This window comes from Loxodonta africana, chromosome 1, assembly GCF_030014295.1.
Source record: "Loxodonta africana isolate mLoxAfr1 chromosome 1, mLoxAfr1.hap2, whole genome shotgun sequence".
Classification (NCBI taxonomy): domain Eukaryota; kingdom Metazoa; phylum Chordata; class Mammalia; order Proboscidea; family Elephantidae; genus Loxodonta; species Loxodonta africana.
Window position 1 is genome coordinate 9,715,368 of NC_087342.1, and position 23,748 is coordinate 9,739,115.

Below are 23,748 nucleotides of genomic sequence, written 5' to 3' on the forward strand. Positions count from 1 at the left end.
CCCTGCTGAGAATTTGCATTTCTAACAAGTTCCCAGGAAGTTATATGTAAGAATCACCGGGGGATCTTGTTAAAATGTAGATTTTGATTCAGTATAGCTGGGGTGAAAATGCAAATTCTCTGCAGAGAACTTGTTAGAAAGGCAAATTCTCAGCAGGGGGTTGGACCCCAATGAACTGGTTTGAAGCCCTGGTTTCTTTATGTATCCAGTAGGGCAGTGGTTTTCCAATACTTGAACATGCATCAGAGTCACCTGGAAGGCTTGTTTAAACACAGATTGCAGGGCCCCATCCCCAGAGCCTCTGATTCAGTAGGTCTGGAGTAGGGCCTGAGAATCTGCATTTCCAACAAGCTCTCTGATGATGCTGCTGTAGTTGGGAGAGCACGTTAAATCAGTGAGATGAGGAAACTGAGTTGTGGAATTTCCAAAGTCACCGATGATTTCAAATTCTAAGTTTCTGAATGTTTTTCAGATTCTTAAAAAAAAAAAAAACCATCAAACTCTTAAAAAACATGAGTTTTTTAAACTTTAGTAAGTCTCTGTGATTTTGTCAAATACAAAAGGAGCATTGCCTACCCTTTACAAGTAATTGTTTCCATTTGTAACTCTTGTGTTCTCCATACTTAGTCCACTTCGAAGTTACCTGGATTTTTATAAAAGTGTATCTTTACAGGTCAGGCTTACATCTAATATTTCACTGTTTTCTTCTTTTCCTTTATGTAGTTCCATACGTATTGAAGAGTTGTGCGGAATTTATAGAGACTCACGGCATTGTGGATGGAATCTATCGGCTTTCGGGAGTCACCTCAAACATACAGCGGCTAAGGTAAGCTGAAAGGATAGCCCTGAAAGAATTCAGTCATGATCCTTTAGCCCATTCCTCTGTCCTTAGGTGTTGGGAGTATGAAAAACCTGAGGGAACTGAGGGAAGGGTGGCAGAGTAGAAAATCAGAAATTAATTTTTTCAGATGCCTGACTGTTCTTAATCTAATCAGGAAGTTTTACAGTCTGATGACATTCTTTCCAACAAAAGTTCCTGAGGGCTTTTAATCTGTTTCCTTGTCCTGCACCAGATTTATCCTTCCTAGGTGAATTTGATCTAACTCAAGTGATTTAAATTACAAGTTAGGAAAATGCGATTTATTGATCATTCGCCTGCCTACCCAAAGCTCAGTTAGATTAGGTTCCCGTTACATAGTGTTCAGAACTGGGACATCTATATGGGTTTTTTAGTTGGCACAGACTTAACAATTGATGTTCCATCTGGTTGAGACATCAGAAGTCCACATGATGATACATTTCCCTAATTGTAGCTGGTATTTTAAAAATTATTCATAGATGAACTATTTTCAGTTCTATGAATTTATCCTAAACATTTGGAAGAAATTTGTATTACATTGAATTCAGAGGGCAATAACCATGAAAACACCACAGATATTTGTGTGTGTGTATAACCAAAAAAAACCCACTGCCGTTGTGTGTGTTTATATTTACATATAAATATATATACATAGTGTGTATATATGTGTATGCATCTGTATGCTTTCTCTGACAAAAACAATAAGTTTATGTATTTTGAATATTATAATATCCTTTAACACTGAAAAGAACATATTTTAGTAAGCCCTACTTTTATTTACTTATTTCTTTCATTATAAATGTGGACTTTTAAAACAATAAAAATATTCTTGTTACAAGGTTAGTAAGTAGAGTTTAATAGACAGTGCAGGTAATTCTGTTTTTGTCTTCCTCCTATTTGGCTTTCTGCCCCTCCCCCTAATACCTTAATTGTAAATAAATTATACCATAGGAATAAAACATCCTTTTCAGTACTAGAGAAGTGGTGGTTGTTTAGAGGAAAAAAAAAAAAAAGAAATTGATTTCTTGCTGCCATAGACTTTAATGAATCTATGTGTTTAAGTAATTTCCACTAATTTACTAATGTGACTTTTTAGAGTTTCAACAGCAGATACTTTTTAGTGATTTACTCTTAGTTCTAAAATATATGACACAGTAGTTGGTATCATGGGCAGCCACTTGGGTGATGGCTAATTCCTTTTTATTTAAGGACTAATCTGAGCTTTGACAAGGGCAAATCTTGTCTAATGAAATGAATAAGCGCTCAATTTTCTTGTTCTGACCTCTTTAAAAACAAACAAAAAAACACATGCCTATGAATTGCATGGTTCTCTTTTTAAGCCCCACTCAGTTTTTTTCAGGTTCTGACAACATCAGGGATTTCCCTAACCTTTATTTAAAAAAAAAAAAAACCAAACCTGTTGCAGTTGAGCGGATTCCGACACATAGTGACCCTATAGCACAGAGTAGAACTTCCACATAGGGCTTCCAAGGCTGTTTATCTTTATGGAAGCAGACTGCCACATCTTCCTCCCGAGGAGTGGCTGGTGGGTTCGAACCGCTGACCTCTTGGTTACCAGCTGAGCACTTAACCCACTGCACCACCAGGCCTCCTTTATTAAAGGGGCAGAAATAGACAACAGGAGGATGGGCAGCGGACTCTTGAAAATGCTGCCTCTGAGGGTCCCACTGACGTTATTACGACTTGGCTGACCAAGTGAATACTCTTTAGAAGTCTAACTTCTCTTCTACATTAAACTCAAATATGTCTTTTCTTAAACAGATTTTTAACTTATATTGGAGTCCCTGGGTGGTGCAAACAGTTAACGTGCTGGCCTGCTAACTGAAAGGTCGCAGGTTTGATTTCACCCAGAGGCACCTCAGAAGAAAGGCCTGTCGAGCTAATTTTGAAAAAGCTGCCACTGAAAACCCTATGGAGCACAGTTCTACTTTGCGCGCATGAAGTCGCCATAAATTGAAATTGACTAAACAGTGTGTTTAACTGCATTATCTGAGGCTGTGTATTCATGTAACCTTGTGAGGAAATGTTTTCTAGTTAGGTAGGTCACACCAGGCCTGGAATCCGATGATGTTCCCAGATACCCCACTATAGATCCTTTAGGAAGAGATCTGTAAGCTTATCTATCCTGTGGGCATGACTATTGGGCAGCCTACGTCTAGGCTTCCATTCAACATCAAAAAAATATCTGATTAAAGTTCTCAAACTGTGGGTTTGAGTCTCCACATAAAACATGAATATATGGGAATGAATGACAACAGCCTGACCTACCCTGGTCTTGATCTCTTGTCTAAGAAAGGGAAGTTCAGTTAGAGCAATATTTTGGGAAAACTGAAATCTCAATAGTTTTGTTTGGCAAATGGTTCTCATATTTCCCCACCGTTCATAACTGAGAATTAAAGCCATGGGAAATTCATTTGTAAATGAGCATTCTGTCTTTCCAGTCACTGTAGCATTTTCGGGAAAGGTCCAGACCTGAAGTAGATGTCTTTTCATAGTTTCCTTGGGCCTGAAGTAGAAGGTCATTTTGAATCAAGGTCAAAAATAGTCAGATGAGCTGTTTAGGGTCTTTTTACTCCTAAGCAGACACACAGCTGCAGACGTGGAACGCATGTTCCCTGGGATTGTTATGTCTTTGTCTGTGTTGTTTCAGGCAGGAGTTTGGCTCAGATCAATGTCCAGATCTGACAAGGGAAGTGTACCTCCAGGACATCCACTGTGTGGGCTCACTCTGCAAGCTCTACTTTAGGGAGCTTCCCAACCCCCTCCTGACTTATGAGCTCTATGAGAAGTTCACGGTGAGTGTTTGGATTTCCATTATGGTTACCGGGTGGGACATGTGGACGGGCCAAGGAGAGTTTCAGCACTCAAATAACAAATAATCATACTCACCAGAGAGCTGATGTTATCTTAGCACAGTGATGGGAGTCGGGTGACATGGTGAGGAAAGTCAGGTAGTGGGATTGCTTACCAAATTTTTTTCTTTCTTGAATTTTCAGAATCACGTGTGTTTCTTTTAGGAGCTGGATTAAAGTATCTCTGTGTTTATTTGACCAAAGGTGCCTCATTGTATAGAAAGGAAAGGAGGAGCCAGAGAAGTGAAGTGACTGGCCCAAAGTCACACAGCAAAGGCAGAACAGGAATCTGAGACTCGAGATGCCCTGCCCACAGCTAGTTCATTTTTATCTGGCTGCTCTGTCTGGATTTCTTTTGGGGGTTGGGAAAAGAGGTGCGTGGGGAGAGAAGGGAGAGGAAATACGCAAAAGTCAAGAGAGAGGTCAGAAAACTGGGGAGAGAAAAGAAAAGTGGCCACAAGGAAGTATAGCACAGGCCAGTGAGTTTGGCTGGTGAGGTAAGTGGGTGGGTTGGGTTGGTGGGGAGGATGGATGGGCAAGAGCAGAACACCCACCTAAACAGCACTCGTAGAAAGGAGAATAGCATTCCTTTAAGAGTATTCTTTTAAGTAATTAAAAGGGTGCTGTAGGGATGGCATTAAAAATAGAGTTTAAACATTTAGCTGCATGGGTGGAGGTACCAAGTGGGCAGAGAAGTGGGCTTAACCAAGAGGGATGAGGGAGACGAGAGTGTATGCAACAGTGAGTATAATAACTGACCACAGAATTAGCCTGGATAAGAAAGGCAATGAAGGCATAAGGCAGATGGGTAACAGTGAAAAAGTACATAACAGATTATTCATCCCAGTAAGATCCATCTTGTGTTGAAGTGAGGTGGTCAGAGGGGGATGTTCAAAATTGAATTACAGAGGGGTTGTAATTATCGGCGAGGGCCAGACTGAGACTCTAACCATGAGAGGGAGTCTTCCCCATGACTCCTGTAATTAGCTTATTTTGAGCATATAAAGGGTTCTTCAATTTGAAATGATACAGAAATAAATGAACACTACTTTAAAAAAAAATTAGACTTGGGCTATTAAAAATATATTTCAGAGTTTTCAATTAAACAGGGAAACACTAATAATGATAATTAGGAAAAAACAGATCACAATTGTATATTTAAAAAGGATGAAAAAGAAGGATTTCAAAAGACTAATAGTCATTTTTAATAGTCATGAACTGCAGTGATGGGATTATAGAGTTTTTTTTCCTGCTTCCTTATACTTTAATTTTTGAAGTTTTCTCCGCTAAAAATACATTAATTTTTTCGATAGTTATTTTTTTTTTATTCAATCACATAGCCTCTATGCAATTAAATCAACAGCTGAATTTCAGAAAGTTTGCCTTGTATTGAATCAGAAATACGATGGGTCAGGAAAATTGAGGTGGGTACCTGGTGGAATGAAATGCTAAATTAGAAGAATACATGAGTTATTTTAAGTCTCCTGAAGAAGACATGGTTAAGCCTTAGTTCTGAAATCAGATACTGTTTCAAAGAATCTTGGTAACACTAGAGAGAAAGAGGTCTGAGAAACAATTTTTTTTTTTAATTTTTAAAATTTTATTGTGTTTTAGGAGAAAGTTCACAGCACATACTAGTTTCTCATTCAAAAACTTATACACAAATTGTTTTGTGACATTGATTGCAATCCCTGCAATGTGTCAGCACTCTCCCCCTTTCTACCCTGAGTTCCCTGGATCACCTTCGTCCAGCATTCCTGCCCCTTCTTGCCTTTACTTTTGGGCAGGAGTTGCCCATTTGGTCTCCTGTACTTGAGCTAAGAAGCACATTCCTCACGTATGTTACTGTCTAACCTTTGGCTGAAAGGTGGACTTCGGGAGTGGCTCCAGTTCTGAGTTAACGGGGTATCTGGGGGCCATAGTCTTGGGGGTTACTCTAGTCTCTGTCAGACCAATAAGCCTGATCTTCTTTTTTGAATTTGAATTTTGTTCTACATTTTTCTCCCGTTCTGTCTGGGACCCTCTAGTGTGTTCCTTGTCAGAGAGGTCAGTGGTGCTAGCTGGGTGCCATGTAGTTCTCCTGGGCTTAGGCTGGTGAAGGCTGTGGTTCATGTGGTCTGTTAGTCCTTTGGACTAATATTTTCCTTGTGTCTTTGGTGTTCTTCATTCTCCCTTGCTCCGAATGTGATGGGACCTATAGATGTACCCTGGATGGCCACTTGCAAGCTTTTTTTTTTCTTCAATTTTTATTGTGCTTTAAGTGAAAGTTTACAAATCAAGTCAGTCCCTCATACAAAAATTTATATGCACCTTGCTATATACTCCTAGTTCTTTCCCCCTGATGAAACATCACACTCCTTCTCTCCACTCTCTAAAAAAATACACTAAATTTTAATGAGAAAAAAATAATTAGGCCAAAGCACACAAAAAATGTAGACATAAACATTGGTGTAAATGTTGACCACAAGGGCAGCCAACATAAAGCAGCTATGTGAAGCTGTTGGTGGTGAACGGACCCCTTCCCTTGAGATCTGAGGCCGAAGGTGAAGGAGCCTCTAGTCTGAATGGCTAAGTCATAAATAATGGCAGCCCTGGCCATGAAACCACAGATGAGTCTTTGCCAGGAACCATGAGGAAGGACTGTGGGCCTTATGTTGGTCTGCCAGATTATAATCACCATCCCCATAACCAAAAAAAAAAAAAACCAAACCCAGTGCTGTCGAGTCGATTCTGACTCATAGCGACCCTATAGGACAGAGTAGAACTCCCCCATAGAGTTTCCAAGGAGTGCCTGGCGGATTCGAACTGCCGACCTTTTGGTTAGCAGCCGTAGCACTTAACCACTACGCCACCAGGGTTTCCACCAACCCCATACATGAATATTTTTTCCTTTTAAAAGTATTCATAAAAGACAATTTGGAAAGAGACATTTTGTCTCTCCCCTTAAAGAGCAAAGACAACTACAGTTAGCATTTTCTTTAGTCTTTTATTCTATGCATAGTGTTTTTGTTGTGTTTTGTTTTCCCATCAAAATAAAATTTTATTGTAAAATTAAAGCAATACAGAAAAGTATAAAGGACATAGGTCACGTCTCCTGAAATTCTTGGGAAACATCACAGAGTTCTCTCTCTCTCTCTCAGTGTGTATCTGTATTTCTGTTTCTCTCCAGCCCCCTCCTCACTTTTGTTCTTAGATACTATATATTGCTGTTTTGAAACATTTTTTTTTTAATTCAACAATGTGAACACCTTTCCATGTTAATAAATATAAGTATACCCTGTTTTTCACAGTCTTCTCTCATACGTACCATGATTTCTGAAACCATTCTCCTACTGGTGGACATTTAGGTTTTTTCGTGTCCCACTACTTCGCTTTCATAAACGACTTTATAATAAATATTTTTGTACATGTATCTTTACACAGGAAACCCTGGTGGCGTAGTGGCTAAGTGCTACAGCTGCTAACCAAAGGGTCGGCAGTTTGAATCCGCCAGGCACTCCTTGGAAACTCTATGGGGCAGTTCTACTCTGTCCTGCAGGGTCGCTATGAGTCAGAATCGACTCGACGGCACTGAATTTATCTTTACACATTTGTCTGATTATCTCCTCAGGGAAAAATCACAGAAGTGGGTTGGCTTATTAAAATCTTATTTAAAAATGTTTGTATACTGCCAAACTGTCCGCCCCAGAAAGCTAGGATTGCTTTTTTCCCCATAGCCTCATCAACACTGGGTATTTTCAGTTTTCTAAATGTTCGTCAACCTGAATCAACCAAAAATAATGACCCATTGTTGTTTAAATTTGTGCACTTTAATGTTCGTTTTCTACAGATTGGTAATCCTCTTATCTGTACAATTTCCGTATCCTGAATAGGGTTATCTTTAAATATTCTAGAACAGAGAGCTATTATCATGGGAATGCACTGAATGAGTCTAATTTCTTTTAACTAATCTTATATTTGGGAGTAGACAGGAATTCTTATCTAGAAACTTCAGAAATATAGTTTCTTTTTAGATCTTGTTTACAGGGTCAGAATGAAAACCATATTTATTTCTCTCCACTCCTATTCCCTGACATTGCTAATAACACTGTTCTGCCAACAAAACAAAAAAAAAACCTACTGCCGTCGAGTTGATTCCGACTCATAGCGACCCTGTAGGACAGAGTAGAACTGCCCCATAGAGTTTCCAAGGAGCGCCTGGAGGATTTGAACTGCTGACCTCTTGGTTAACAGCTGTAGCACTCAACCACTACGCCAGCAGGGTTTCCTGCCCTCCCATCCAAAAATACCAAGGCAACATTTTGTCAACTTCTTATCAAATTTGAAGGAAATCTGACATTGTGTTTGCCTCAGTGATTAAGGACTCAGCTGCTAACCAAAAGGTCAGTAGTTCGAATCCACCAACCACTCCTAGGAAACCCTATGGAGCAGTTCTACTTTGTCCTATAGGGTCGCTATAGTTGGAATGAACTCAAGGGCAATGGGTTTGGTTTGGTTTTTCGTTACTGACACTTAAAAACAAAATAGGAATGTTTTTGGTACAACAATTGACTTCTACATAGATAGGACCTAGTGAAGCTAACTATGTTGAAGAATTTATCATGTAACAGGTTTTGTAAGCACAGTAATAAAGTATGATAATATAAGCAAACCATCTTCAGGGATATGAAAGTAGTTCTATTACATTGTCACACATTCTTATAATGACTTATTTAAACCCACTTGCCCCGCTAAACTAGAAGAAGATCTCAATGAAATAATATTAATAATAGAAGTAGGAAAAATGTCCATAATGATTATATTAATAATGATATTACCAACCAAAACCAAACCCACTGCCCTTGAGTTGATTCCAACTTAAAGCAGCCCTATAAGACAGAGTAGAACCGCCCCATAGGGTTTCCAAGGCTGTGAATTTCTGCAGAAGCAGATTGCCACATCTTTCTCCCACGGAGTGGCTGGTGAGTTGGAACCACCAACCTTTGGTTAGCAGCCGAGCGCTTTAATCACTGTGCCACCAGGGCTCCTTATAATGATAATAGCTGTCATTCATTGAGTGCTTACTATATGATAAACTCCTTAATATACTATTTCGTTTAACCCTCAAAATAACACCATTATTTTATATCTTTTTTATAGATGAGCTAATTTAGACTCCAAGAGACTCTTGCCCGCGGTCATACAACTAGTAAGCCAAAGATAAAATTTAAAATTCTGTCTCAGAGCTTGGCACACTACTTTAAAATAGAGTTTACAACTCTGAAACAGGCTCAGATATTAAATATCCTTCAAACCCACTAGCCACTCCTTGGAAACCCTAGGGGGCAGTTCCACCTTGTCCTGTAGGGTCCCTGGGAGTCAGAATGGGCTCGATGGCAATGGGTTTGGTTTTTGTTTTTTTTAATATGAGATAAAGACGGTATCTCAAACTAAGGAAGGAGCAATTCTATTCACCCTATTAGGAAAACTGGTGAACTATTGAGGGATGGGAGGCAGACTCAAGTTACGTCCATCCTTGCCGTTTAGCAGACCTCGGAGTGGAGATGGCTTTCTAATGATAAAAAGAAAAGGAAAAAAAATCATAAAAGACACATGTAGCAAACTGAACTATACATAAAAAATACATTAACAAAATTAAAAGACGAATGACCAACTATAAAAAACATTTACCACAAAGATGACAGGGGTTCATATCCTTTAAATACATAGAACTACTATCTATCAGGAAACCCTGGTGGCGTAGTGGTTAAGAGCTATGGCTGCTAACCAAAAGGTCAGTAGCTCAAATCCACCAGGTGCTTCTTGGAAAACCTGTGGGGCAGTTGTACTCTGTCCTGTGGGGTCTCTGAGTCAGAACTGACTTGACGGCAACAGGTTTGGTTTGGTAGCTACCTATCAATAATTAAAAAGCACGTAACACCCCACTAAATAAATGAGCAAGGAACCTTGATAAGTAACTCACAGAAAAAGAATTGTTTGCTGCCAAGTCAATTCCGACTCATAGGGACCCTATGCGATTACAAATATATGAGACTAATATATTTTATATTAAAGAAACAATGTTTTAATGTTACTGTTTGGTGCTGGTGAGACTGGCTCTTTTATACTTTGCTGTTAGAAGTGGGAAGTGTTAGGACTATTCCAGAAAACCGTTTGGAATTCTTATTAAGTCTTAAAGTGCTCATATTCTTTATTCCAGTGATTCTATTCCTAGGACTTCATTCTAAGGTAACAATCAGATGTGCCCACAAATAATTGATGTACAAGCACGTTCATTGCAATATGATTTATAGTATCAAAATTTTTAGAGGGGGCCTACATGTCTGACAATGGGGAGTGGGTTAAATAAATAAGTCTATTTGTTTTCAATACTGTATAGCTGTGAAAAGTCACATTTTTAAAGAATATTTACTTATCAAAGTATGAAGCTAAGTGGAAAAAGTAGAATATGTAACTAAATAGGAGATAATGCCAGTATTCATATTTGGTGTAGGGAATCTTGGGCACACTGCTTCTTTTACATTTCGCGTGTGAGCAGGTTAATAGTGGTTATTTCTGTGTGGTGGGATAATAGGTGATTTTTATTTCCTGCAGATTCTGTATTTTAATTTTGAGGCGAGAAGCCTGGGATCAGTTTCACTGGGCCCAAATCTAGGTTTCAGCAGGGCCATGCTCCCTCTAGAGGCTCTAGGGAAGAATCCTTTCCTTGCTTCTCAGCTTTCTAGTTGCTGCTGGCATTCCTTGGCTTGTGGCCACATCACTCCTATCTGTACCTCTGTGGTCACATTGTCTTCTCCTCTTCTGTTTGTGTCATCTCTCCCTCTTATAAGGATACATGTGGTTGCGTTTAAAGCCACTCAGATAATCCAGGATAATCTCTCCATCTCAAAATATTTAACATAATCACATATGCAAAGACTCTTTTTTTTTTCAAATAAAGTCACACAGGTTCCAGGAACTAGGACCTGATGTCACTGGGGTCAATCATTCAACCTACCACAGCACATTTTATTTTTAATCAGAAAACAACAACAAAAAAAATCATTTTAGAAAAAATTCAGTTTTGGTCAGATCGATCTAGTTAAAATTATTGCACCCGAAAAATAAAAATAGCTAATTTGGAATTTCTAGCAAAGGCAGTTTAGTGAGGTGTTAATTTTTTATTAAATTTATATTGAAATAATTTCCTATGTGTCTATCAGTCTCCTTCATTAAACTGTGAGATTCTGAAAGACTGGAGCTGTGTTTATTTTATTCACGATTGTGCTGTATTTTCTTGCTCTGACCTCCAGCTACTGAAAAATGCTATAACTATTACTTGGTAAATATTTGCTGAGAGATTTGTTGACCCAGATACATCATTTAAAATGTCACTCGGGATAGACAACTAGAGCTTGGCAACTGGCAAAGGCCGGCAGGCTGGCTGTGAGCACGAGATGGCTGCACAGGGGGCAGTGGCATGTGTGACTAACTGTCCTGGATTTTCAGGGACGCTCCCAGTTTTAACACTGAAAGTTCCACGCTCAGGAAAATCCTTAGTCTCAGGCAAACTGGGGTGACTGTTCATAGCACCAAGAACCCATATTTGAGGGTCGCTGCCTTAGCAACACTGGTGCACCCCATACTAGGGAATTGGTCCTGGGGGGCACTGTTCTGGAAGTATCCACAAGTGGCTGTTTGGCATTTTCAAATGCAAAGCAGACATTGACTCGTTCACTTATTCATTCCAGTCAACAAATGTTTATTGGCACTTAAACTAGGTACACTGCCAGGCACAGTTCCAGGGGCTGGGGGTTTAATAGTGAATAAAACAGATAAGATCCTTGCTCTCATACAACTTACGTTTTAAAGAAAGGGAATGGATGACAAATGTAAAACACAGCTCACAGAGCTGCTGACAAGTACTATGAAGAAAAATAACACAGGCCACGGGGGAGAGAATGATGGGGATTGCTATTTTAGGTAGGACAATCAGAGGTCTCTCTGCGAGGTGATATTTGAGCAGAGACAAGGATGAAGCGAAGGAACAAATTGTGCAGATATCTAGGGAAAGAGGAGAAACATCAGGTGCAAAGACCCTAGCTGCGAACACACCAAGCTTGCTGAAGGGAACACGCGAAGGCCAGTATGGTCAGCGTGGAGCGAGCAAGGAGGAAACAGGGGAGCTGGGGTCAGGGAAGTCGGGCCAGATCACACAGGACCCTGGGTCCATCTTCCGTATGTAACAAAGAGGTATAGGTAAGAAGGTTGTCTGGAAGGACACACAGGGGTTGCCCCTGGAGACAGAGGGTCTGGAGTTGGAAGGAAGACCGACTTTCCTCTGTTCGTTCCTTTGGACACTGTATCATTTTTTTATTATGTGTGTGAATTGCTTTTTAAAAATCTGGTTAACAGCTTTAAATAATTAAACGTAACAACAAATCTTTAAAACAATTAATACAAAAAGAAAAAGCAAAGGCTGGGTCTGCAGCCGGGATGCAGTTGGAAGGGAAAGTGGGACATTGTGTCCGACAACCCTGGTGGTGAGTCTGGGGTGGAGGGCAATGGCTAAGTTTGGGTAAACAGGGAAGCCAGAGTGAACGGGCCCACAAGACCAGCCCAGGCTTGCTGATCTTAATTGATACTGATTTGAAGAGAACAAATAGTTACAGATTCATCCTAGATCTATTAATATTTCATCTTTAGTCAAATTGGCCTGGCTAATGTCGAATGCAGTTCTCTCTCAGGCAAAACATGGAGGTGGGCAAACTTATAATTCCTTCTCTCAATTCCCCAACGGTGGGTTCCTCCATCCTAGCGGAGGTATCTTTTGTTGTTAGTTGTCGTTCTTTCAGAAGCAGATCATCAGGCCTGTCTTCTGAGACACCTCTGGGTGGGTTTGAACCAGTTGGCTAATAGGGTTAACCTTAATGGGCTTTGATACCCAGGGGGAACATAAGGAGAGATAAAAATAAGTTCACAGTTACTGGAACCCTCAAGGAAGTAAAGCAGAGATCTAAAGAGCCTCTAAGGGTCCCTGGGTGGTACAAATCGTTTGCGCTGAACTGCTAATCTAAAGGTTCAAGCCCACCCAGCAGCTCCGTGGAAGAAAGGCCTGGCACTCTGCTTCCATAAAAACCGTTGCTGTTAGTTGCCATCAAGTCAGTTTTGACTCATGGCAACCCTATGTGTGCAGAGTAGAGCCACTCCATAGGGTTCTCAAGGCCTTCGGAAGCAGATCACCAGGCCTATTTTCTGAGGCACCTCTGGGTGGATTTGCACTATCAGCCTTTCATCCAGCAGTCTAGCGTTTATCTGTTTGTGCCACCCAGGGATTCCATCAAGAGGAATTGGCAGGCAACCAGATTTGGAGTGGGAAATAGAACATGGAAGAGTGTAAAAATGGTGTGGTGGGGGCGTCTGACCTCCTCTAACTTCACAGAGGGGGAAGAGAATCAAGAACAAGGCTGATTCCTGTGAGGCAGGGGTCAGCCATACCTCCTCTCTCCAACCTCTTTACCAAATCTGACAGCACCCATCCCTCCCCACTGTACTTCTCCTGGGTTCGGTAATTCATTGCAAGGTCACACAGAACTCCTGAACAATACTCACAATTATGGGGTTTATTAGGGAAACAAACAAACAAAAAACCCAAACCCATAGCAACCTTATAGGACAGAGTAGAACCAACCCATAGGGCTTCCAAGGAGGTACTGGTGGATTCAAACTGCAGACTTTATGGTTAGCAGCCAGGCTCTTACCCACTATACTACCAGGGCTCCATTAGAGAAATAACAGGTTATAATCCAGAGTCAGAAACAACTCAGAATACAATTCTATCTGGATAGACTCTTCTCAGCCATGCCCGCAGGCAGGCCTCTCTCTGGCTCTCAGCCCCTTGACCCAGCATCTGCCCTGCTCTGGCAAGTGTTATAAAGCTCTTTAGCTCCACGGATAAGTGCCTTGGGGCACCCAGCTCCAACAGAAAGCTTCCTGCCCTAAGGTGCTCAATAAGGCTCAGGGAGCCTAGCTCCACGAAGTGCCCAGAGGCATCCCATTCTAATCAGCAAGGCTCCTGCCTGAAAGTGCTTAGCTTTCTTGCCCTGTGGGTCAGCAAGCCCACTGCTCAGTCTCCTGCTGGCCTCCTGGTTCTGCTGCCACTGTTTCTCTGCCTCGGCTTCTTATTGTCTCCAGTGTTCAGCTCTCTCTCTCTCTGTCTCCTGAGTCTAGGAGGTTCTCACCACACGGATACTGAGTCTGAAGGATGTGCTCCACTCCTAGCTTTTCTTTCTTGGTGGTAGTGAGGTCCCCCTCTGCTCTGGGATTGGTTCTCTTTTAAGCCTAATGGGATGGCAAGACTGACCAATCCCCTTGTTAGGGTTTCATATACTTTATTTGCATGGTCCCATCCCTGCAAGTTTCCATGCACCTTATCTGCATTCTTAGCAGGCTGTTGAATCCCATTGGTCAGACACAAACACTGTATTTGCATAGTCCTACGCAGTCATTATATGGGAGTCACAAAGACTATGGCTAGAAGGGCCACATTAAGTAATTCGCTGTACCACAAAGAGGGAAGAGTCAATCATTAAAGCTTCAATATCCTCATCTCAAAAATTGGGATAGTACCAACCTCTTAAGAGTTATAAGAATTAAATGAATTAATACATGTAAAGCCTTTTAGGATTATGCCTAGCACATAGTAAGATCTGGATAGTTATTTGAGGTTATCATTAATTCAATAAATGTTTTAAGTTGCTAGATACCAGTGTGGTGAACAAAGCAATCAAACTGAGCCTTGCCCTCACTGAGCTTATGTGGGGGAGACAAACATTAAGTAAGCGTACATCTCAATAAATACTTAATTACAAATAATACCAAGTGCTAAGAAGGAAGAGAAGAGGGTGCTGAGAAAGAATTAAGAGAGAGGACCTCTTTTGGACTGGGAAGATGGGAAAGTCTTTGATAAGATGGCATTTCTTCAGAGACCTGAAGTACATCAGCCAAGACTCTGTTTCAGATGTCTCAGAATGTTCAAAAACTATTGAAATGATTCAGAAATTTCAAATGATGAGAAAACCCCACCTAGCTTAAGCATAAGAAGGAATTTGTGGATCATTTAGCTGAAAGTCTACCTGGCTTCAAGCCCAGCTGTATCTTTGGGCTCCAACAAGGTTATAATACCTTGACCTTCTCTTCCTCTCTCTTTCTCGGGTTACTCCACTGGCTCCATTCTCAGGCAGGCTCTTCATGGTGGGAAGATGGTGGCCCACATCTCCAGATATACAACTTTGCATCTCCATACAAGAACTGTGCTTCTCTTTTCCCATAGTTCCCCAAAGTCCCAGAATCTCATTACCTTGAGTTGGGTCACATGCCCTTCACTGATTAGTGTGGTCAGAGGACTGTGATGTTTGATTAAACCTGGAGCTGCAAATATAAATTCTTCAAGGAAAATCAGAACTTTGTTTTCATTTGAAGGAGTACTAGATTGGGGGCAGACAAAATAGTTCGTCGTCTACCACGTAAGGATGAGAGAAAGAATTAGCTAAGCAAAGAGTGAGTGGTAAAAAGTATTCTAGGCAGAGAGAGCAGTATGTGTGAAGCCCTGAGGCGGGAAGAAGGGAAGAGAAGGAAAGATGGCCTGTGTAGCTAGACCACTGTTTGCAAGAAGTAGACTGACAGGAGATTTGGAGAAGTAAACCAAAAAAAACAAAAAACCAAACCCGTTGCCGTCCAGTCAATTCTGACTCATAGCAACCCTACAGAACAGAGTAGAACTGCCCCATAGAGTTTCCAAGGAGCAGCTGGTAGATTCGAACTGGGGACCTTTTGGTTAGCAGCCATGCTCTTAAACATTGTGCCAGTAGGGTCAAATTATATAGCTCCTATTAAGGGTCTTGGGAGCCCTGCTGACACAGTGGTTAAGAATTTGGATGCTAACCAAAAGATCGGCAGTTCAAATCCATTAGCCGCTCCTTGGGAACCCTATGGGGCAGTTCTACTCTGTCCTATAGGATCGCTATGAGTTGAAATCTACTTGACAGCAACAGGTTTATTAAAGGTCTTAAATTTCATTTTAAGAGCCAAGAAAACCCTTTGGAGCCAAGGAAAACATACGGGGTCACCGCAATGGTCTTCTTCTTCTTCTTCTTTTTTTTTAGGAGCCTTTGAATAGGAATATGGGGGTTGGATGGGGAGAGGCTGTGAATAAGTAAATAATCACCAGTCCCAAATGGGACCTGCAGGCATCAGAGGATGAGCCCACCCCACCTCTCAGAGAACAAAGATGACTAACAGCTTCCTAAAATATTAAAGAAACTTTCCATAAGTGCTGTTAAATGGCCTGCACCTTTATTCCCCAGACACATTTTTTAAAAATTAACAAAGAGGCAAAGCTTTGCAAAGCTGGATTGTAGCTTTGGAGAGAGGTGAGCTGAGGCCTCCACACTACTCCCCCTTTCCACAGGGCGCTCTGCAGCCCCTCCCTCCCCTGGAGCTTGTTCCTTTGCTCCTCTGGTGAGGCTCTCCCTGCCTGGTGGAGCCAGGGACGTCTCCACAGTCCTGTTTTTTAAGTGAACACCTCCAGAGCAGAGAGGGAGGTGGGCAGGTGCTTCCTCCTGGCCCCATTCTTGCCCCTACATCCTGCATGTCCTAAAGTCATGATTGAAGCAGAGATCTTGCTCAGCCAGGTCTAGTCTCAGGCTTGCAAACGCACCAGAAGATTTGAACACCTGTGACTAAGAACGTCACCATCCCGTATTCCTCCCCACTTCTACTTTGTTGTTATTGTTAGGTATTGTTGAGTCAGTTCCAATTCATAGTGACCCTACACAAGAAACACCACCCGGGCCTGAGCCATGCTCACAGTCATTGTTACGCTTGAGCTCATTGTTGTAGCCACTGTGTTTTGCTGACCCTGTATTTTATCAAGCATGATGCCCTTCTTAAGGGACTGATCCCTCCTGATGACATGTCCAAAGTATGTGAGACAAAGTCTCGCCATCCATACTTCTGATGAGCATTCTAACTGTACTTCTTCCAAGACAGATTTGTTCTTTTTTCTGGCCACACACCAGCCCATGCTATATTCAGTATTCTTCACCAGCACCATAATTCAAAGGCATCAGCTCTTCCTTGGTCTTCCTTATTCATTGTCCAGCTTTTGCATGCATGTGAGGCAATTGAAAATACCATGGTTTAGGTCAGGCGACCGTAGCCCTCAAAGTGACATCTTTGTTTTTTACACTTTAAAGAGGTCTTTTGCAGCACATTTGCCCAATGCAAATACATCATTTGATTTCCTGACCGCTTCCATGGGCGTTGAGTGTAGATTCAGGTAAAACGAAATCCTTGACAACTTCAGTATTTTCTCTGTTTATCATAGTGTTGCTTATTGGTCCAGTTGTAAGGCTTTTTCTTTATGTTGAGGTGTAATCCATACTGAAAGTTGGGATCTTTGATCTTTTTCAGTAAATGCTTCAAGTCCTCTTTGCTTTCAGCAAGCAAGGTTGTGTTATCTGCATATTGCAGGTCGTTAATGCCGCGTTCTTCTCTATATAGTCCAACTTCATGGATTATTTGCTCAGTATACAAATTGAGTAAGTATGGTGAAAGGATACAACCCTGATGCATACATTTGCTGACTTTAAATGCTTATTCTGTTTGAACGACTGCCTCTTGGCCTATGTACATTTCCTCGTGAGCACAATTAAGTGTTCTGGAATTCCTATTCTTTGAAATGTTTCCCATAATTTGTTATGATCCACACAGCCAAATACCTTTGCATAGTCAATAAAACACAGGTAAACATCTTTCTGGTATTCTCTGCTTTCAGCCAAGATCCATCTGACATCAGCAATGATGCCCCTTATTCCACATCTCTTCTGAATCCAGCTTGAATTTCTGGAAGTTCTCTGTCAAGTGTACTGCTACAACTGATTATGAATGATCTTTTGCAAAATTTTACTTGCATGTGATATTAATGATACTGTTTGTTAATTTCCACATTCTATCGAATCACCTTTCTTTGGAATGGGCACAAATATGGATCTCTTCCAGTCAGTTGGCCAGGTAGCTTCCAAATTTCTTGGCATAGGTAACTGAGTGCTTCCAGTGCTGTATTTGTTCATTGGAACATCTCTATTGGTATTCTGTCAATTCCTGGCATCTTGTTTTTTGCCAATTCCTTCAGTGCAGCTTGGACTTCTTCGTTCAGTACTTTTGGTTACTGATTATACGTTACCTCCTGAAATGGCTGAACGTCGACCGATTCTTTTTGGTACGGTGACTCTGTGTATTCCTTCCATCTTCTTTTGATGCTTCCTGCGTCGTTCAATATTTTCTCCATAAAATCCTTCAATGTTGCAACTCGAGGCTTGAATTTTTTCTTCAGTTCTTTCAGCTTGAGAAATGCCAAACTGCTTAGGAAAGTAAGTCTAAAGTTTTCCATGTAGAGAATTTTGATTGCCTTTAAAAACAGTGGGCCTCTGTATATACATATCTTTTATTTGCATTAAAGTCAGAAAGTACAAAAGAAAAAACTTGGTGGACAAAGCCCTGGCATGATGTCCCATGCGGGGATCTGGAGTTTAGTCTTTCAACAAATAGGAAGCGCTTACTGTGTGCCAGGCACTGTTCTAAGCACCGAGGGTTCATCACACCCCTGCACTTGAAACATTCACGTTCTAGCAAGGGAGATAGACAATAAACAATAAACCAAATGGATCGGTACATTACGTAGTATGTGTAAAGGTGGCGAGTGCCAGGGATAAAGGCAGAGGGACAGTGAGGGGATTGGGAGGGCTGGGCTGGGGCAGGGCCTCGGACTTCTCTACCTTAGAACAGACCAAGCAAGTGTGGCCTAGGATAGAGCCTGGCCAGCAGAAGCTACCCGGGAAAGTTAATTCCCTTCCACTTCTCTGTGCCTAAAAATTCTCATTCATGGAATTTGAACTTAAGCATTTACACCCAGCAAGCAAACGACAGCTGAAGATTGAGCAGAGGTGAACCATATACGGAAACCACCACCCCTGTTAGGAACTTATTTTCGGTTGCATTGCAGAGTGCCATGTTTTTAATCAAATTAAACAATGTGCTTTATGTTTACACCTTTCGTTATGTACAGATGTAAGGCACGTTTCGCCAGGAGGAAATACAAGACTGTGAGTTGCACATGCCTGTGAAATTCATGGTCATAAGGGTTGAAGTGAGCTCAAGAGCCCACTTAAAGTGTACCTTGACCTGGGTGGGGGTTACACAGGTGATAACATCGAAAAATTCATCAAGCTATAATATAGCTTAAGATTTGGACATTTCTAGCATATGTAAATTATACCCCAATAAAAGAAAGAAAGACGTGATTACAGTTGGCATTGAACTTAGGTTCTGATGCTCTCTGTCCAAGGAGGCGCTTGAGCCAGAACACAGGCAAGGACAGGCTGTCAGGACAGTGACACGGACAGGGATCGGGAAGTCTGCCCAGGATGCCTGTTGTGGAGAAGCCACATCAGGTGGGAGATGGGCACGGGCTGGCCTGTGATCCCACTGCCTTTACTGCTCTTCCTGCCTCTCCTTGAGGGCCCTGGGCCAGCACAGGAACAAAATATCCATACAGGAAGTATCCAGAGAGCAAGTCCAGGCAAGGCCACAGGGTCTCAGGGACAAAGCTCTTATCCCTGAGGAAGGCACGTCTTCCCTGTTTCCCGGCATCTACGACAGGCAGCAGCTCAGTACACCAGGTCATGGAATTGTCACAGGCTAGGTGGAAAATGGCAATTCTCACCCAAAAAGACGGCCAGCTGAGTAAACATGGTACCTCCCTGCCATCTCTGCCTCTCGCTCTGGCTCTGGCTTTCGCCCTTGCCCTCACCCTTGCTCTTGTCTCTTTAGCTCTCTGACTATGAGTCTCTATCTCTCTCTGCCACGCAAGACACACCCAAGATTCTACACATTCTTTACCAGATTCCTGACAGCTGTCAGAGGACACTCAGAGACCTGAGCAAGCCACTGGTCTCCATCTGCACACGTTTTTTAGATACTTCACGTCAGGAACCCTCAGAAACGTTAGTTGTTTGTGTTTTTAATAGAAAAGCCTACCTCTTGGGAGGTTTGTCTCTAGGCGTGGTTGTGAGACTGGAGTTTCAAGGGCCTAAGTAATGGAGCCCACACAGGTGGTGTCCTCTCACTAGTCTGCTTCATGTTCTTCTCCGTAGGAGGCAGTGTCACGTTGCCCGGAAGAAGACCAACTGGCCCGAATTCAAAATGTTATCCAGGAGCTTCCTCCATCCCATTATAGGTAAGAATTTTGGTGAAATGAACTTGTAGCCCCTCAGTGTGTTGTAATACTAAAGGTGTAGGCTGGCATCAAAAAGGGGGTAAGTTCAGTGGACAGTGGCTTTCTTGGATGTTTCTAGGTTGGTGAACAGGTCACTGTTACCAGAGGACTTGGTGCCTAACCAGCGACATCGGCAGGGAGGGGCAGCCCATTTCCAAGTCCCTTGCAGACCCCCTCATAGTCCCATGGGCAGTCCCTCATTACACAAGCCAGCCCCACGGTGACATCCTGTGGTACTTGGAGCCTACGCAGATCTGTGGCCTAACCAAATCTGTGGAGACTGAGGTGGCTTTTGAATAGGTTCTGATAGTAGCTCTTGGGCATGGGGCTGACTGATCCCTCCGCTTGCTTGCAGTGCCATCCCTTACACCATCTCCATCCTTTCGTTTTATTCTTACCATTTAGTCTGATTTTACCATACTTTCCAGTGTTCCCTGTGCCTGCCCATCTCATATGAAGGGGCAGATTTTGATGTGGCAGAAGGAAAATATAAGAAAAAACTTCCTAGCAGTCATAGATATTATTCACCAAATGAAATTAGCTCCCTTGAGAAGTATCAAGTTCCTTGTAGCTGGAAGCATTCAAAAAAGAGCCTAGATGAGAGGTGATTTCAAAACTGCACAGAGGCGTTTCTCCCCTGGGTGGGAAGAGGAATGGGTGGCTTCCAAGAACCATCAGCCTCTGAGAGGCTGGGATTCCCTGATTCTGTGTCTGACTGGTGCTCCACAGGCCTTAGCTGGCTTCTGACGAGACTGTCTTCCTTCCCCACGTAGCCAGCGTGCCTAGGGCCAAGAAAATTACTTCCATCAATCTTGGTATTCCTCTAACATTCACAAGATAGAAGTATTTAGAGTTTCTTAAATCCAAACTTAGGGAATTATCTCCAGATGTCAGGCTTTACAAAGGCACTGAAGCTTCTTGTTTTCTCCAAAAAATGAACACTGCAGGACCTTGGAATACCTGATTCGACACCTGGCCCACATCGCCTCCTTCAGCAGCAGGACCAACATGCATGCCAGGAACCTGGCCCTGGTGTGGGCTCCAAACCTCCTCAGGTAACGGCCACAGCCTCCCCTCTCACCACCCCAGTAGGGTCACAGCAGTCCACTGAGGACACGAAGACTGGGTTCTTCAAGACTGAAGCCCCTTTGAGACAAACCTGTAGCTAAGTGGTTATTTGTAGCATGTATGAATTAAAGGTGGTTTTCATAGCCTAAGCTCTTCGCTTGCTAACCAGGAAACTGTTCCAGTGTCGTTTTCTGGCTACAACTGGGATGTGACTAAGATTGTGGGTCCCTACCTTAGTTCCTCCAAAAGGCCTTTCTTGGCTTTGGGGCTCATTGGTTCTTCTTGATTTTAGAGGGGTCACAGCTGGCTATAACCTGAGTCGTCTTCATCATTTATGATGACCTGTTCCATAGAACAATTGGGTGGGGGAGGAAGGAGAGCCTATGAAAGAAAAAAATCAATTTCTGTAGGTTCATCAATATAGCATTTGTATCTTTGTAATACCAAACCAAAAACCAAATCCACTGCCGTCAAGTCGATTTCGACTCATAGCGACCCTATAGGACAGAGAAGAACTGCCCAATTTTTGCAATAGAAGATTCTGTATATAGTACCTAGTTACTGTTTCAAATTTGTTCAGTATTTTGGGCTTCACAGCCTTTGTAGAGTACTTTTAAACCAAAACAAAACCAAACCCATTGCCTTCGAGTCAATTCAGACTCGTGGCAACCCCATGTGTTATAGAGCAGAACTGCTCGTAGGGATTTCCTGGCTGTAGTTTTTACGGAAGCTGATTGCCAGGCCTTTTTTCCAAGGCGTTGATGGGTGAGTTCAAACCGCTGACCTTAAGGTTAGTAGTCAAGTGCAAACCGTTTGCACCGCTGCAGAGCCCTTTTAATTGGTCTTAAATATAGTTAAAGTATTCTAGAGCTTAACAAACTGTATAAGTTTAGGAGATGGGGCTTGTACAGAAGGCCCACTATCTCTTCTTACTGCTTCAGGGTGTAGGGCAGACTTGCTCACTGAATATGTTTCTCCCATGGTTTAGGTCTAAAGAAATTGAAGCGACAGGTTGCAATGGAGATGCAGCCTTCCTGGCAGTCCGGGTTCAGCAGGTTGTGATTGAGTTCATCTTGAATCATGTGGATCAAATCTTTAACAACAGTGCACCCGGGTCTCTGGAGAATGATGGTAATGGCCCCTCCTGGCACCACCAGCCCGTTTTCTTTCTTGCCATAGTCACAGGGCCCAAGAATTGGGTGGGCTTTTCTTCTAGCTTTGAGTGTTGACTGTGGCTGACTACTTCGCGTGCCAATATCTGTCGGTTGTACATATATATATATTTGTCTGCATGTATGTCACAAAGGTATGGTGTGTTTGCGTGTGGCCTTAGCATGTTTCTCATCAGTTGCATACATGGCCTACCCAGTAAATGTGGCGTGATGAACTGGAATAACGTTCTGTTGGTCCTGGTGAGTTCTCACACTCTGAGTTATTATGTAGAGGTGCTGGCAACATTCCTTTCCGTAACTGCTAGATTTTATTTTTATTTTCAATATGGTATTTCAGATGATCCCTGTGCTTTCTGCTTGAAGTCTTAAGTGAACAGGTTTAGAAGCAGCATGTTTATGCTCACGTGTAGATTCAGAAGTATTTATCGCTCACATGTGTATTCAGAATGCATTCTTTTCACAAGTATTTATTGAGTGCTTACTGTGTTCTGTCCTGCACCAAGCACTAGGGATACAACAATGAGTGTGTGTTGTGTATTTAGGGGCATGTGTATGTAGAGTAGTCGGCATTATTGTAACTGTAACCACATTGGTAAGAAAAGGCATAGCTATTTCAGGCTGGATGTTATGGCATGATTTTTTTAATCCTGTAGGTCTCATAAGGATTTACTGACCCCTTTTTATGAGTGAACTGGTTTATGCTGCTTGAATCCATGTGAGCCTAATTTATAAAACCCAGAAATTCAGTTATGAAGAAGCCTGGTACCTAACATTTATGTATGACAGGGGTTCTCCAGTGTTGGCGTGCATCGAAATCACCCAATGGGCTTGGTAATCGCCCACAGTTTCTGACTCAGTAGGTCTGTTGTGTGACTGATAATTTGCACTTCTAACAAGTTTCCGGGTGACACTGATGCTGCTGGTGTGGGGCGCACCCATGGAGAACCACTGGTAGATGAGAACCATATCTACAAAATGTTTGCGTTAGCTGATCAGAGCATTCTTTCCCAGCTCAGGTAATGTACGTGGAAAAACCAAGTATGACAATCAGAATAGTCAATTGCAATTAGCATCATATTCCAGTTCCTGGTGTAATTGTTCCCATCCTTCTTCTGCCCTCTATATGGTTTCTGACCTTCCTTTTTATCTTTATATTAATTCTCCCATTTATAGGTATAATTTTTATTGTAAGCTATGTCAAACCCTTTTTGGAAGTGATATACACTCATTCATTTGTTCAACAAGTAATTTAATGGGGGCTTACTCTCCGCCTGGAACTACTCCAGGCAGTCCACATACCTCATCTCATTGACTTATCACGACAATCACCGCACAGTTGTTATCAACCATGTTTTATAGAGGAGGGACCTGAGAATCAGAAAAGCTTAGTAACAACCCAAGGTCACATAGCTAGGAACTGGTGGGACTGAATGTTGAACTCAAAGCCTTTAGCCTATGCTC

At 42.1% G+C, this 23,748-nt stretch overlaps 1 protein-coding gene across 1 annotated transcript in view; it reads left to right on the plus strand.

The window, feature by feature from the left end:
* ARHGAP31 (Rho GTPase activating protein 31) overlaps positions 1–23,748 on the plus strand; it is a 146,154-nt gene that overhangs the window by 76,975 nt on the left and 45,431 nt on the right. Inside the window, exons 2-6 of the mRNA XM_003412981.4 lie at positions 724–826; positions 3,531–3,675; positions 19,926–20,008; positions 20,995–21,102; positions 22,104–22,246. Of these exons, the coding sequence (XP_003413029.2) occupies positions 724–826; positions 3,531–3,675; positions 19,926–20,008; positions 20,995–21,102; positions 22,104–22,246 (582 nt within the window). The remainder of the gene's footprint in view (positions 1–723; positions 827–3,530; positions 3,676–19,925; positions 20,009–20,994; positions 21,103–22,103; positions 22,247–23,748) is intronic.